The 14735-nt window shown below is 39.9% G+C and overlaps 1 protein-coding gene across 1 annotated transcript in view; it reads right to left on the bottom strand.

Annotated features, from left to right (window-relative positions):
* The window catches only part of SLC49A4 (solute carrier family 49 member 4), a 68290-nt gene that overhangs the window by 13906 nt on the left and 39649 nt on the right, over window positions 1–14735 (bottom strand). Inside the window, exons 4-7 of the mRNA XM_082311753.1 lie at window positions 13601–13730; window positions 7981–8089; window positions 7260–7327; window positions 2103–2230 (exon numbers count right to left, since the gene is read on the bottom strand). Of these exons, the coding sequence (XP_082167879.1) occupies window positions 2103–2230; window positions 7260–7327; window positions 7981–8089; window positions 13601–13730 (435 nt within the window). The remainder of the gene's footprint in view (window positions 1–2102; window positions 2231–7259; window positions 7328–7980; window positions 8090–13600; window positions 13731–14735) is intronic.

The following is a 14735-nucleotide window of genomic DNA, read 5'->3' as shown; positions in this document are numbered from 1 at the left end:
ATTACATTGAGGAATAATCTAGCATGAAGTCCTATAAATTAGCTTAAATAGCTTGTGTGTTTTCATCCATAACAGCGTATTTCATAAAGATCTACCACTGCTTTTCTGTGTACAAGGATCTAAACAGGCACATTACATCCATTTTATATGAACTTTAATGAGAAAAGGGTGATATGAACCCCCCCTCCACCTATCTATGAAGTTTAAACATTATGCCACAGAAGAAAAAAGAAATCTTATTTGGTGGCTGCACATTAGGCCCTGATGCTTTAGATTGCCTTTTTTGAGGAACGCACCATATTGCTGACATTTCTATTCAAAACAAGCTTGTGTTTTATAGAAAAGAGTTCAACATTTACAGTGACATGTAGAAGAACAGCACAGACAGAAAACTCTAAAATGTAATTTATAACTCAATCTAAGGAATCATCCATTTTAAAAGAAATAACTGCATGAGAAAAACAACCCAATCCCTAGATTTTTGTCAAAGGATATTAGTTTAGGATACTTTATATCAAAGCACACATATCTGAGGTACTTCTATGTCCTGACAGTGGATCACCTTTCCAAAAAAACCCACCATAATGCATCTACATGCTATAAACAAGTAAGAATTTTTTCTGGAACCTATGTTACATGCCGAGTTCTTTACAAAAAATAAAATAAAATTAGAGAGAGCGCTCCATCAGTTTTGTTTTGGATCACTGGTGAGTGCATACATAATGACTTTCACCTCTTGAAACCTCTCCGCTTCGTTCTTATGCATAGACTTGAAGGGACATTTATATGTTTGGCTTGTTGCATCAATTCAGAGGACAGAGTTACTGTAAAAATTTACATTACTGCAGGCTTATAGTGATGAAGCAGGCAAGCACAAGAAATAAGGTTTTATTGCATTTATTTTAGATTTGATGGAAAAGTGTAGTCATTTGGTATGACAATAGCCACCATGAAATTTGATTTGTTTATCGATTAAATTACATTTGATTTAAGCAGAAATTTTTTTTAAAAAGTTGACATTTCAAGATAAATCACAAATTTGACCTATCCATCCAGATGGTGTTTCTCCTGAATTGATCATGTATTTCAATTTGCTGTACCCACTTTAGTTTATAGTTGTGACATATGCAATGCACCAAGGACACTTACTGAAACTCAAAGTTAATTTGAGTAAAACAGTATTTTAGATACTACTCTCCACACCAAACTCTATTAAAAATGGGAAAAAAACAATTTTCATTTCTTCTATAATGCATGAACTTGCCTGTAACAAAGATGGCACTTTATTTAAAGTGGATTTACAGAATTCTTAAATAAATAAATATTTCTTAAAATCTCAATGGCTTTGTTTTGCTGTAACTCATTACTCTGTTGAAGGTCTTGGAATCACAGGTGGATTAATCCTTTGGTGCAGATAGGAAGGTGAAGGACAGATTTTTAAGAACCAAGCAGTGCTAATTTTCAACTAAGGGTACAGCTCGCTAGCAGCTTGAGTTGAGAAAAGCTCTGAGCTTTTCCCCCACTCCTACTAACAGCTTTTTTCTCATCTTTTTGAGGTGCAGGCTGAGTTAATTTTGGGCTGGAAGAGTTCCCTGAACCTGCACGCAGGTGCAAGAGGACAGCACAGTGCAGGGATAGATTTAGATGGCTGAAAATACTATGGGTCACCTTGGATTGAACTGCACCACGTGTTTCCAATAATTAATTTAAGTTTCAAAACCCTGAATTCCCAGACATTTCACCGTTTCTTATAGGCAACACTACTCCCATTCATCTGATTCTTCTTGGTTAATTTCTCAACTCTATTATTCCAAAACACTCAAAACAGAAAAACACTCAGTCCCAAAATCAATTTTAAATGTATATTCTGGGTTCTTATTACTGGGTTTTGTTAGTTTTTCATCTTTTTATGAAGCTATTCAAAGCTGGTAAGAGATTTCAGATTCAGCAGGTTTTCTAAATCTTTTTTTTTTTTGTGTCTTGCTAAAACTACTGTATTACTAAAGATACCAAACCAAGTTATAATATAGTTGATATAAGACTGCAAATATTTGCCTGCAATACTAATTATGAATAATAGGAATTAAAATCATTGTCGATACCTGTGGTTAAAGGCAGATGAGTGACACTATTTAGACAGGTGAGAGTGAACCAGGTTGATGCTAACGTTGCTCCAGATAAAAGCAGCAGCAGTATAAACTTCAGCATGCCCCTAATAAAATCTGCAAATCTAAAATAAAAGCACATATCAGAGCAGTACAAATACTGATTTTCGTATTATTTAGATGTGATGCTTGACAATTAATTCAGTATATTCTCATTAAACATTTTGAAGACTATAAAAACAATTTAAAAATCATTTCTCTTTTTCAGAAATAGAAAAAAAAGGCATTTTTATAGAATAGTGATATTTCTAGCTGTCAAGCTGAAGAGCCATCGATTTCTTAGCTGTCACAAAATAACAACCAAACCAGAACAATTCTCAAGGCATCAATTGAAAACACTTGGTACACAGGAAGGGATTTTTTTTCTTCTGCATTTGTTGGACACAACATCACACCACTACTTACATCGCTGTTTTGTCAGTGTTTGCCAGTCTCTCTTGGCAGACACACCACTCAATTAGCATATGAGGAGGCTGCTGCATTTCATTCAAGACATAGTTAGTGTCAAGATTCATTCCTGTGGGAAATGACAAAACTCCAAATACCAGAATCCCTAGATCAAAGATGACAAGGAACAGCTTCTGAACCCTCGGATGCATGGGCGATGAAGTTCTCGATGGCTTAGTCAAAGGAGGAACTCTTTACACAGGCAGTCACTGCCAGTGGCTGTTTTGGGTTGAAATGTTCCAGAAACCAACAGCTTGGTGCCACTCCTCTCCTACACGTGCCCCACTGACAGTCTAGGGGAGGACAGCCCCACAAGTCCTTGGGGAGTCTGGCTGTTATACAGAGGGAAATATGATCTTTATACCACCTGATGGTACCATTGCTTTTTTCATCTTTTTTTTTCTTTTTCTTTCAAGGAGACATAATGCATTTGAGCAGTGCTCACATGGCATAATAACCAGTGCAACTGCTCTTTTCAAAAGGGATTTCAACATAGCTACTAAAAAAAGACATATTAGAAAAGGCAATGTCATTTATCCACTAGTAATTTTCTATAATCTCCTGCTTAGGAGATGTGATTTTGGGCCAGATGAGTTAGGTATGTATGTCTGAAGAATGTCTTCTGACCTCATAGCCTCCTACCTCGATTAGGCTAACGGCAGCACCATCCACCTAAGATGGTCCATGATGAAATCTGTCCTGTCTGTCAGCTAACTGCCTTCCCTCCCCTAGCAAAGACCACTTTACAGGCAGATACCATATAGCTTACTTGATAGAACAGATAATGCTACCAACATTTTGAGAACTAGGAAGCCTAGCTCTACATGCACCATAAGAGATGTACAAGTAATGCAATTAAAAAAAAAAAAAAACAAACAACCGACTTCTTTCCTCTTATTTTGATTCTCCCTGTGCTTTAATTCCACATTGAATTTAGCAGCGAGTAATTCAATAAGCAGTAGGGGAAGATCAATGCTGCATATAATCTTAAAAGTTTATGACTGCAGTGTTCAAGTGGCTTATGCATTAATCTCTAATAGTCAGAGGTTAGCTGCTACTGTTGTTTTTTTCTGACAATCCAAATCCAGCAATCAGGATCATCTCTTCTTAGTGGTTTGCCAGTTTCTTTAATTATTATTTGGGATCACTGAGGTCAAAATCAGCAATTTTAAAAAGCTTTTCAGAAGCATCTTGAAGTGCAAACTTCAGACTTCTTCCACAGAGACTCCCTGCTTTGCCTGCCAGCAAACATCACTATTCCCTCTCCTTACAGGCAAGAGCAGTTACGTATATCCTGTCGAATGAAACTGTGTGAGAAATATCAGCCTTCAGGGAGGGACATTCACAGACGACTGGTCTAGAAGGGATCTCTAGCGGGTCCTCCATCTCTATTCTGCTACCAGGGATATGTGGGGATGGGAGGATGATACACATCTAAACCATTCAAGGTAGTTAAGCAGAGCAAACATCTACCTTTACTGAGCAGTTGCAACTCCTTTTGACACAAAGATCCTGGTTTGGGTATCGGCAGCAGCAGTGTGCTCCAAGGAGCTCTCATATCACAGGGCTCCAGAAGGGTCAAATACAAACTGCAAGGTTTATGCAGCTACTGAATTCAGCCAGCAGCAGAAATAATGGGGGAAAAAATGACATAGCAAACTAGCCTGAATTTGGTAATCGAGGGACTTCTGCTTCTTGTCTGGTTACAGGAGAATAAAGATGACCGTAAATCTAGTCAACTCCTCAGAATACTTGTTTCAATCAAAAGAAGAGAGAAATCACTTTTATCCTGATCCCAGTACCTGCTTTCAAAACCCTCTGTTTAAATCCTTCTTCATCATCTAGCATGTAAGGAGATGTCTGCAGCTGCTAAAAAAGCAGGCACGCCACCAGAGAAGGTGTATGCTTACCCAGACACAGACCTCTCAGCCTACTGCTGGTAACAGTGTCCTGCAACCCAGGAAACCCAGCCCTAGGCTGGGTCCTACAGTTAAAATCACAAACCTGCATTGCTGACAACACTGTCTGTTGCTAAGGAAATTATCACCATGTCATAAAGTTTCAGCATTTTGACTACACTGCAGGTTAAAAGCAGGAAGAAAAACTGAGCCGTGGAGGACAAAACCTCAGAATTATCTATGATCATTACCAAATGTGGCAAAAAAAAAAAAAAAAAAAAAAATCTGAGAAAAGGGAACAGATTTATGTTTCCATGCAATGATATGAATGTTGCTCTTTGACACTGCTTTTCTTCAAACCAGTATCATTTGAAAGCTGCCAGCAAAGGGTACAGCACCTGCCAGCTGCCCAAAATAGCCCAGGCTTTTCAATTATAAAAATGCATCACACAAATTAGCTAAACATATCTAAGTTCACGGCTAGTGGGACAGCAGTGAGTGGAGAGTGGGAGGATTTATGTATTGTGTTGAGGAAAACTTGCACCATTTTGAAAATGAGATAGATACACATTTCCAAACTGGGCATTACTTTAAAAATAGATGATTTAACACCTACTGTGATGGGCAGGACCAAATGCTCCAGGGCAAGGCTCAGGTTGTTACAGTTCTAAATGATAGAATCTGCATTAACAAAAATGGAAGGAGCAAATTCCTAAACTGCACCAATTTTTCTTTGGTAAATTAGCAGGAAAAAAAAAATAGAAAAAATAGCCAAAACCCAAAGGCTTCTTGAGACGTGGTTAAGGAAGAGAGCTGCTTGCTTGGCAAATCACAGTTCTGACATTGAAATACATCAACTTGTCAGCCTTGACAAGAATCATTACTTAATTTTCCTAATTACAACTTTCAGCAGATTACAGTCAGACTCGTCATTGATTCAACCCTACACAGATAAACGCTGAATAGGCCTAGGAGGGAGAGTCATCCATCAGGAGTGACAAATCACCACCTCCCTCCCTTTCTGTGTGCAAACCCTCCCATTTGAACTGTGTATCGCCCAAGTCAGAAAGACATATTTGGAGGCAGACTGTTGGTATTTTTTTAATTTACTCAAAAGCAAAGCTCTGAATGCTACAAAACACTGGTATTCAACACGGTTTGAAATCAATTTTGAAGCAGTTAAAGAGACTGTCAGCATCTCCTGAAACTTAACCCAGGCCATATACTAAATAAATTAATCTACCATAAAGATTGAGATTTGCATGTTGGCATTGAGTCTGCAGAGTCTCTCCTAACAAAGTTAAGTGAGCTGCTAAGGGTGCCCCTCTACTACCAAAATGTCGCAAATAATACCCAACAGATTAACCCACGATGGAAAGGATTAAACCAGCACGCTACCTGCGTCAGCATGTAACCTGCTACAGCATCTGAGTCATTTACAGCCGCTGGTTTTAAACATCTACTTCTCTTAGAGAGAAAACCTCATATCTGAGCTTAGCTAATCAAAACTCTTTTTAGAGGAAATCAGGGTGTGAACTTTGTTTCACTTGGTTAAGCCCTTTGGCCTGCATCTGGAGTGGACAGGAGGGAAGTGCTTGTTTCTTTTCCCTAGGTCAGGAGTTTTTCCCTCTCCCTCCATCACAGTTGCTAGGCAGCCTGTGAAATGCCAGGATGAGAAACCTCACATTTCTTTATGCATTGTGTACTCTGGTGATGCACATCAAGTGAAGAGAGAGAAAAAGGAAAAAAAAAAAAAAAGAAAACAAGAAAAAGAGAGAGCGCTTCAATCTCTGCCCTAAGAAGATGCCTCTCTGGGTCCACAAAATGACTGCAATGACGACAGATCCCTGCACTTGTGCTAAACTCATTGCAGAACTGGTCTAAAGAGTGGACATAAAGAAGCCAGGACAATGCTTTGATATCCACTAGACGCAAAGGGAAAATGTGATTATTTTTAATCAGTTTTATAAACTCACTGCTCAAGTACCTCCTGAAAGACTTTTTCTTCCTGTCCCGTCGTCGTCCCCCCCCCCTTTTTTTTGTTTCTATAGAAAGGGACCCTCAATGAAGACAAATCAGCAGCCTTTTGGAAGGGCAATCCATTCCTTGCTTTTCCACTCCCCATGTCATCAGCACGCATGATGGCTAGAGAGAACTGTGTCTGGATATTTAAAAACCGTAGGTATAACCATAGCACCCATAGCAGTATCACAAAAAATAGTTAGGCCATACAGGAATCCAGCACCTGGTCAAAATGGGCCCAGACTAATCTCTGTGTTGAGGAACATAACGTTATTGTGGGTAGGCTGCTTGTGTTACATTCCCAATATCCCTTCAGGAATCGATATGCCCAAAAGCATTGACGGAAGGAGACAGACACTAATTTGTTCAATGCTTTCCAAATGTGCTACAATGGGTTCTCCCTCATACCAGGCAGCTGAATTCACAAGAACTGTGTTTAAAAGAAGCATACAGCAGTCACTTGTCAGGAGTAACAACACACTTGTCAGGAGTAACAGTATGACTCGCCAAATTGAGGCCCGTGCATGTGGAGTTCTCAACCCCCAGCGACCACTAACATGGAATATACAAATCGTTGCTCTACAAAAGACACATCATAACCCCAGAACTATGCTTTTTCCATTTCAAGTATCTAGAAGATGAGAGAAAACAAGTTATATCATTACAAGGACAAGCTAAACGACAATCACAGTTCAATAAATGGAGAGGAATATGTAATTATTCCTACCTTGCCATTGCGATGCCAACAACACAACCTCCAACTATAGACCAAAATCCAATCCAGCCTGCATCTACCTGACGGGGGGGAAAAAAAAAGAAAAAAAAAAACACCACCAAAACAAAACAGAGAAATGTGTTAAAGCTGAGAAAATAAGATGATAAGATGTTACTTTCAAAACAAATCATGTGCAGGAGCTGCAAACTGCTAGCAACAGCCCCCAACAACAATCTGAAGTGCAAGACTTTTTCTAGGATATTCAAAAGGGAATAAATTCACTAGAAGAAAGCATGATTAAGTAGCCTATGCCCTACATATGACCTCTCTTTATAGAATCTGAGTAGTGTCCTCTGGATTTTTATAATACTCTATCAAAAGCTTAGAAATCCTCTTCTCCCCATTTCATCTTTTCCACCTGGCAAATATTATTTTCTTTTACTAAAGGTGCAGCAGCCAACAACACTCATTTGTTTACCTGCCTCTTCCCTCTTGTCAAAAGGTGCATACAGATCTGAAAATACCCACCACTGGTGGAGAGTCAGCAGGGAGAAGCATGACAGTTTGGGATGCCAAAGCTACAGTTTATTTTGTTTAAAATTTCAGCAGAAAAGCGGCCTGTATATATTAATAGCAGCTTAAATGTAAAAACCTGATAAAATTGTATGCTAGTGTAAAATAAAAACATGCCACGTACAAAATAGCTGCCAATTATCAGTCAGGAGATACTTACTTGGCTTACGTGAACCGGCGTTAATATCAAATCCAGAACACCAGACCAGCCAGAGAAAACACCCAGTGGTATAGCATAGGCTAAAGCAATCATCAAGAATCGGAAATTGCTGTGAAGACAAAACATATGTAATTAGCTGCAGCTTATATTAGAAATCACACCAAGATTAGCTGCTAGAGTAAATGACACCCTAGAATCTATATTCTGCCCATCAAGAAAAATAGCAAAGGTCTGAAGGAGGAGCGAGCCAGGAAAAACAAGGTATCCAGCCGTGTCACTGAAATTCCAGTGGCTGAGATGTTACTGCCTTAGCACTGTGATAATAAGAAAGGCCAGTCTCTCCACATAGTTCAAAGATTTTTGTAACATGCTGGGTTCATGTGTTTCTCATTTCCACAAGCAATTCTTCTGCATTTGCATGGGCAACCTACTTAGCCTAAGCGTATGTTAGGAACAATAAGCGCTAATTTAAATGACAAAAAGCGTATTTCAAGAATAAAATCAGAGATTCATGCTTTTTGAACTATACTTTTTTTTAAACTGTTTTACTTCTCTTTATTGTGGTGAAAGGCAGGGAGAGCTCTGGGAATGAGATGGGTACTGTTGCAAGAGTGGAAAATTTTGACAGTTTTAAGTGTCAAAAAACAGAGACAAGTATAATATTCTGCTCTAAATAGTCAACGTGTTTTCTTTTTCCTCCCAATTAAAATTATTCAACCTTTATTCAGTATTCAGTGAAGATGAAGCAGTCAAAGCTGTGTAATCATCTTCATCGTACAAAGCTAAACAGGAGTTGGCAGACAAATACCACCACCAGTTTCCCCCACCCACCATAACCGAAAGCAAACACAAAGTCTTTGCTAAGAGACATTCAACTTTTCCTCAAAAATGTTTCGATTTGGGAAGAAAAACAGAAAATATACTTTGGACTCTGCAACACTGGTATTTTAAAGTGAAGAGATCTGCCGGTGATTCCAAGGTTATTCCATGGGATATCTGCGTAACCACAAAATGTGTCTCCCCCATTCCCAAAGAATTTACATAAAATCGATCCTGATCAGTACCAGTTCCTTGGCATGCAGCGGCAATTTGATAGCACACAGTTACGACAGCCAAGACTGAGGGAAAGAGCTTCAAATACTCTCCAAAACATTCAAAGGTTTGCAGCTTACGCTGTTTTACTCCCGTAGAAGATCCATGCACAGCACACCAGCCAGCATTTTTTGCACTGTTCTTTTTCACACATCCTCTTCTTGAATAACACATTTCTATCACATGAACATATCGTCCTCTTTCAGTATCATTCATGTCAGATTTATTTTTTAATGCAAAGAAAAACAACTCTCAAACTTTCAGCTCTTCCACACACTGCTTAAATTTCTTTGAACGCTAAGTGTTTGCTGTCTTCCTGACAACTTTTTTTCTCTCTTAATAATGCCATGCTCTTATCCTGGTCTATCTTGTATCATCTTGGCATCTCTTAAGGCAGGTTTTCTGATGCGATTTAACACTGTCCATGTAAAAGCTAATTCAACATCTGCAGAATAAAATAAAAGGGGAAGTGCCCATTTTGCATGGATGTTATATAGCCATGTTGTAGACCGCAAAGAGGGAACAAGTCTGAATGCGCTCTTCCAAAATAACACTTGCTTGATATTCAAAATCTTTGGCTATCTGAACCTCGTCTTCATTAAAGAGCTGCTTTTGGTGGGGGTGAGTACTTTGTAACTTACTTGACAGAGATCTCCTATGGCGTATAAGTCTTTGTCCTGGTTTTGGCTGGGATAGAGTTAATTTTCTTCCTAGTAGCTGGTATAGTGCTGTGTTTTGGATTTAGGATGAGAATAATGTTGATAACACACTGATGTTTTAGTTGTTGCTGAGCAATGATTACACTATGTCAAGGACTTTTCAGCTTCTGATACTGCCCTGCCAGCGAGGAGGCTGGAGATGCACAAGAAGCTGGGAGGGGACATATTAAATTGTCTTTATCTCAACCCATGAGTTTTACCTTTTTTCCAATTTTCTCCCCCATCCCACTGGGGTGGGGCGGGGTGGGGGGTGGGGGGGCGGTGAGCAAATGGCTGTGTTGTTTAGTTGCCTGCTGGGTTAAACCACAAGTCTTCTCTAACTCAAGCAACGAGACAGACTGGCACATGGGGTAGCTGCTCTGTGCCACGTGCAACTCCTAGTCCCAACACTAGAGAACCAGCTCTGCATCATGACATCCTCCGGTGACAGAGGCTGCCACCCTGACCAGTCTCCAGAATAAGGAAGCCAACCAGGAGCAAGGGTGCATGGCCGTGACATAGCGGCACCGATCACCAGATGTCATTCTGTCCCCTTGCCCAGCAATAGCTAGCGCTGGCTACATTAAGTGCTAAAGCTATTTGAAACATACATCTTAAGTAGCAGCTCTGCTTTTCATGGCTCCAGTCACTTGTATTTGTTTTTGTAATTTTGCAATTGCTCTGCTGAAAATAGAAAAATGTGCTGTCTGTCACACCATCAGTTGGTGAACCCACACTGTTTTCCATTGTATCAGCCCTTATGACAGGATATCAGCATTAGCCTCTGTTAAACCATTCTGCTGGAATACGAATTGGCTTTTTCTTCTGTTTTTTCAGAAACCTACTTAATGCCACTAGAATCCATAAGACAGGCTGGTTCAGAGGGGACCCCTGTCAAAGTCAGTCACCATTTTCAGAATAACTTTGACAGCGCCTATTAACATCAGGCACACTCTGAGCAGCTTCCATCACTGGATGGTGATGTCATATGAAAGTTTCATGAAAGAAATAATGGTGAACAAAAACCCTATTACGAAATTTCAAAATTGCTCACATAGTCCCTTGAAAATATAAAAGGCACATAACTGGCTAAAAGCATCTAATTACTTCAAAGCAAAAATCATGACATGTTTTCTTAATGCAGATTTTACCTTATCAATGATTTACTTGTATTAGATTTTTTTTTCCATGGAAACTTGTGGCATATTCTGAAATGGGGGGAGGGGAGGAAGTCATATTTGCTTCACCCAAGAAACTGAGAAAGGGCACCATGCTTTTTCTAATGGAAATTCAAACTATACTTGTCACAGTGTGTGATAGACTGTTAAAAGATTTGGGCTTAGCTCCCAAACCATGACTAATCTGTCGTCTCCCGCTGCAGGCTGAGCAAGTTGGTATCGGGAGATAACCAGAGATCAGCTAATCATTATAATCTGCCAGAAGCAGGAATCCTCCGAATCAGGAGGAAGAACCAAGTTCCTAAGCAAGTCCCAAAAAATGGCCTGCAAGGGATGGCTGACCCTGAGAGGATATTTATAATACAACTCTTCAAGAAGCAGCTCATGAAGATGACTGCTCAAGGACCTGAAGGCATGAAGGAGTGCGAGAGTTGCAAGGATGTGAAAGATCCCTTTGGCGCTCATGGAAAAAGGTCAATGACTTCAGTGGTACAGTTATGCTACGCAGCTTTATTTTGAAGTAATAAAACTGCAGCTTGGGGGAGAGAAGAGGGAAATGATGAACATCTCAATTCTCATGAGTGTTTTTTGGTGCATAGTTGGGTCAGCCCACCAGCTCACACACATCCTAAACGCCTTACACACAGTTCTCACACCAGAGGGTAAGTCCACAATAAAGGGGAAATCATGATTTCCTGGTACTCATCAGCTGACTACCTTCACTCTACACCATTAAGTCAAAAGAAAGACTCTCTGTGCCAAGAGTTATGAAGCCTACATTAGGCAGGCAACAGAGCTTAGAAGCCTAACGAACCAGATGATGGATTTCTCTTGAAGCACGGCAGATACCATTTTCTTTTATAAAACCCCCTTGCTTGATGGATTGTTGCTGAAAGGCTCCCCAAGATAAGTGGGTTTAATGATGAACTGTTGATTGTTTCATGTACAGAGGAATGAAGAAGTGCCTTTGATAAGGCGTAGCATGGAAGAATGCATAAAGACCAGAGGGAAGTGAGATATAATGATCTACCTGACCGCATTTTAAAAAACCTCTTGGTTTTTGGAGACACTATAAACTATGCTCATTATTTAAGCATCCAGATTGTTTTCTTAAGTTTCATTGATTGTGAATAGTAAGCCAGCTTTGCTGTGTACCTCCTGACCTTACCAGTATCTCAAGTCCACTGTTTACAACACTTTGAAGAAGCAATCTAATGGTTATAAAGCTCTCAAATGGAGTACTGTCAACAGAAATTTTATATTTCAATTGCAGAGCCAGTTGCTGTTTGGATTTCTGTTCAACAGCAACATTTTTACAGCACAGCCCTCAGGCAGGGTCTCACTGCACACCAGCTTGGGTGCATAACAGCATTATTGTGTGTGCTAAATGTCCTTATGGGAATTGCTATTTTTTAATATCCTGAGCAGGTCACTTTGCAGACTAACCAGCCAGCTGTACTCACACCTTCTCCCAACTGCCAGCCTGTTTCTGGATGAACACACAGGATTAAGCATCTTGTCAACTATTAACTCCCCCAAACTGAAACAAAGGCCTCCAAAAAGAAAAGAAAAAACCCAATGACAACAAGGGATGAATTGTTTTTGCTGGCTCTAAATACACCTTTAGAAAGTACAGCCCACAATAGCTCTGTAATAACTAAATGCCTAAAGCTCCATGATTATCAAGTTTCAAGCAGCCCTTTGTATGCAGGTTCAGCTCCTATCACTACATCACCTAAGAAACGATTACAGCAAGAGTTTGAAGCTCTCCAGTGAAGTCAGCCATACTCCACACCACGGCGGCGGTTCTTCTTTCCCCAAGAAGTTCATCTGTGCAGTATCACATAGCAGGGCACAGGCCTTCACAGTTATTCAGCATTAATATTACAGTTGCTTTAGCTGTTCCTCTGAGATCAGATTCCCATTACACAGGACATCATACAAACACTGGGGGACGGGACTGTGTCTTACCAAAAGAGCGCAAGTGGGAGAAGTTGCAAAGATGGAGGTGTTTCTTTCTTTATAATATTTTTTTTTAAGCCCAAAAATTTAAAGGAAAATAACTCACCTTTGAACCTGTCCAGAAACACATCTGGAGACAGTTTTCCTATCCCCACTTCATATTTTAACATACAATTAATGAGATTTAACAGATCATATAATGGTTTCAGATAGCTTATTCATTGCTCTCGTGGCTGAATGAAAGCAGCTGGATACTCCTTTGAATGAACAAGCAAACCCCAAATTCATTCCAATATAATAAGCATGAAAGAAAGCAGCTTATTAGTTAGTTATGCCCAGTGCTGTTAATTGTTATCTCACACCTAGCAGTACGCACACTGTTAACAATCTTGTGTAACACAATGGAACAGAAGCATTGCATGAGACAAGCCATGCTAACAGGATGACTACAGCAGCGTTGGTTCTGAAGGGCTCTGGCATGAAGGCTTGAGATATACCCAATGATTTAAAATTTAATGTCTGCTTTTTAGCAGTTAGCATCCTTTTATGTCTCAGCATTAACATTTAATTTGATTTTGTTCAAAAGCACTACAAACCAACTTGTTTGTTCAATCAGAAGATTAAAGCACACTTGTTTTTATTTATTTAGGTCCTGATCTGCTTTGAAGTGGAAACCCAAGGAGGACCTACCTTAAGAGTCTACAAAAACTTCTCCTGTAGCTGAGCCGTTGACTTGCCGCAGCCACGCTGGGAGGGAATGGAGGGCGCGAGGGGAAGTAGGCCAATGCTGCGGAAAATATCAGGGAAACCATTCCAAATTCTAAACGAGAAGGCAAAGAAAAACAAAACCGAGAACAGATGTTAGCATCAAAAGACTTATTTCAGTACAGCATTGTTATCAGCCAGCCTCTGATACATAAATTCCACCACAAGTGCTTTACTGCTCCCGACAACAGAACTCCATAACTTGAAGGAGAATTTCTTTTTTCCTCCCCAAGCAAGATTTCAAATTGAGATGGAGAATCAATGAGATGGAGAAATACCGGCAGTTCATTCCAGTGACAGGAGCTACGGAGAACTGGGCTCACACATGGGGGAACTCAGTGAAGCAAAAGGAAAGCTTTTGCTTTTTCTCTTTAGAGAGAGCTGCATTACGAAGATCTGGCCACGTTTCCTTGCGATGGAAGCGACGCAGTGCAGGTAACAGCGTGCTAGAGACTTTAAACAGATGGGACTGGGGAAGCCCCAGGGCACGGAATGACAATTATTCAGCGCACAGGATGATGAAGGCAAATGAAAGGTCAAGCAAGGCAGCATCAGACACAAACAGTATTACATGGCAACAGAATATAAAGAGAAAAAGCGTAGGAGTAGCCATAGCTCAGGTGTAGAAAGAGCACGGGTAATAGGGAGAAAAATGAAAGAATACAGCTGTTTGCAGATGCTCCTCTTGTTCAGCAGCAGGTATCTACATCTTTGAAAAATTTCATAGCAGAAATTTGGACCTGAACTTCCAAAGTGATGAGCACTTCACAGAAAACACTCAGCAAGCCCCATGATCAGACACTCTGAGGAAAAACAACTCTACCCACTGTCAGTCTAATTAATTTGTTTTACAGGCCTTTTACAATCTATATCATGTTCTCCACAGTCCTCAATCCCAATATTTCTCCTATCCCCTTTGAAAACAAGATTCTTTGCTGCTGGAGAGGAAAATGTATAGCTGAAGTGTGTTATCTTAAAAGAACCTGTGATCTTATAACAAAGAAGTGTTCACCAACACCACAAATAAATTTCAGCAGAACTGAATACTCAATTGCATTCA

The sequence above is a fragment of the Platalea leucorodia genome (assembly GCF_965183815.1).
Source record: "Platalea leucorodia genome assembly, chromosome: 5".
Taxonomy (NCBI): domain Eukaryota; kingdom Metazoa; phylum Chordata; class Aves; order Pelecaniformes; family Threskiornithidae; genus Platalea; species Platalea leucorodia.
The sequence above is the reverse complement of the archived record's forward strand: the minus strand, read 5'-3'. Positions and strand labels throughout refer to the sequence as shown.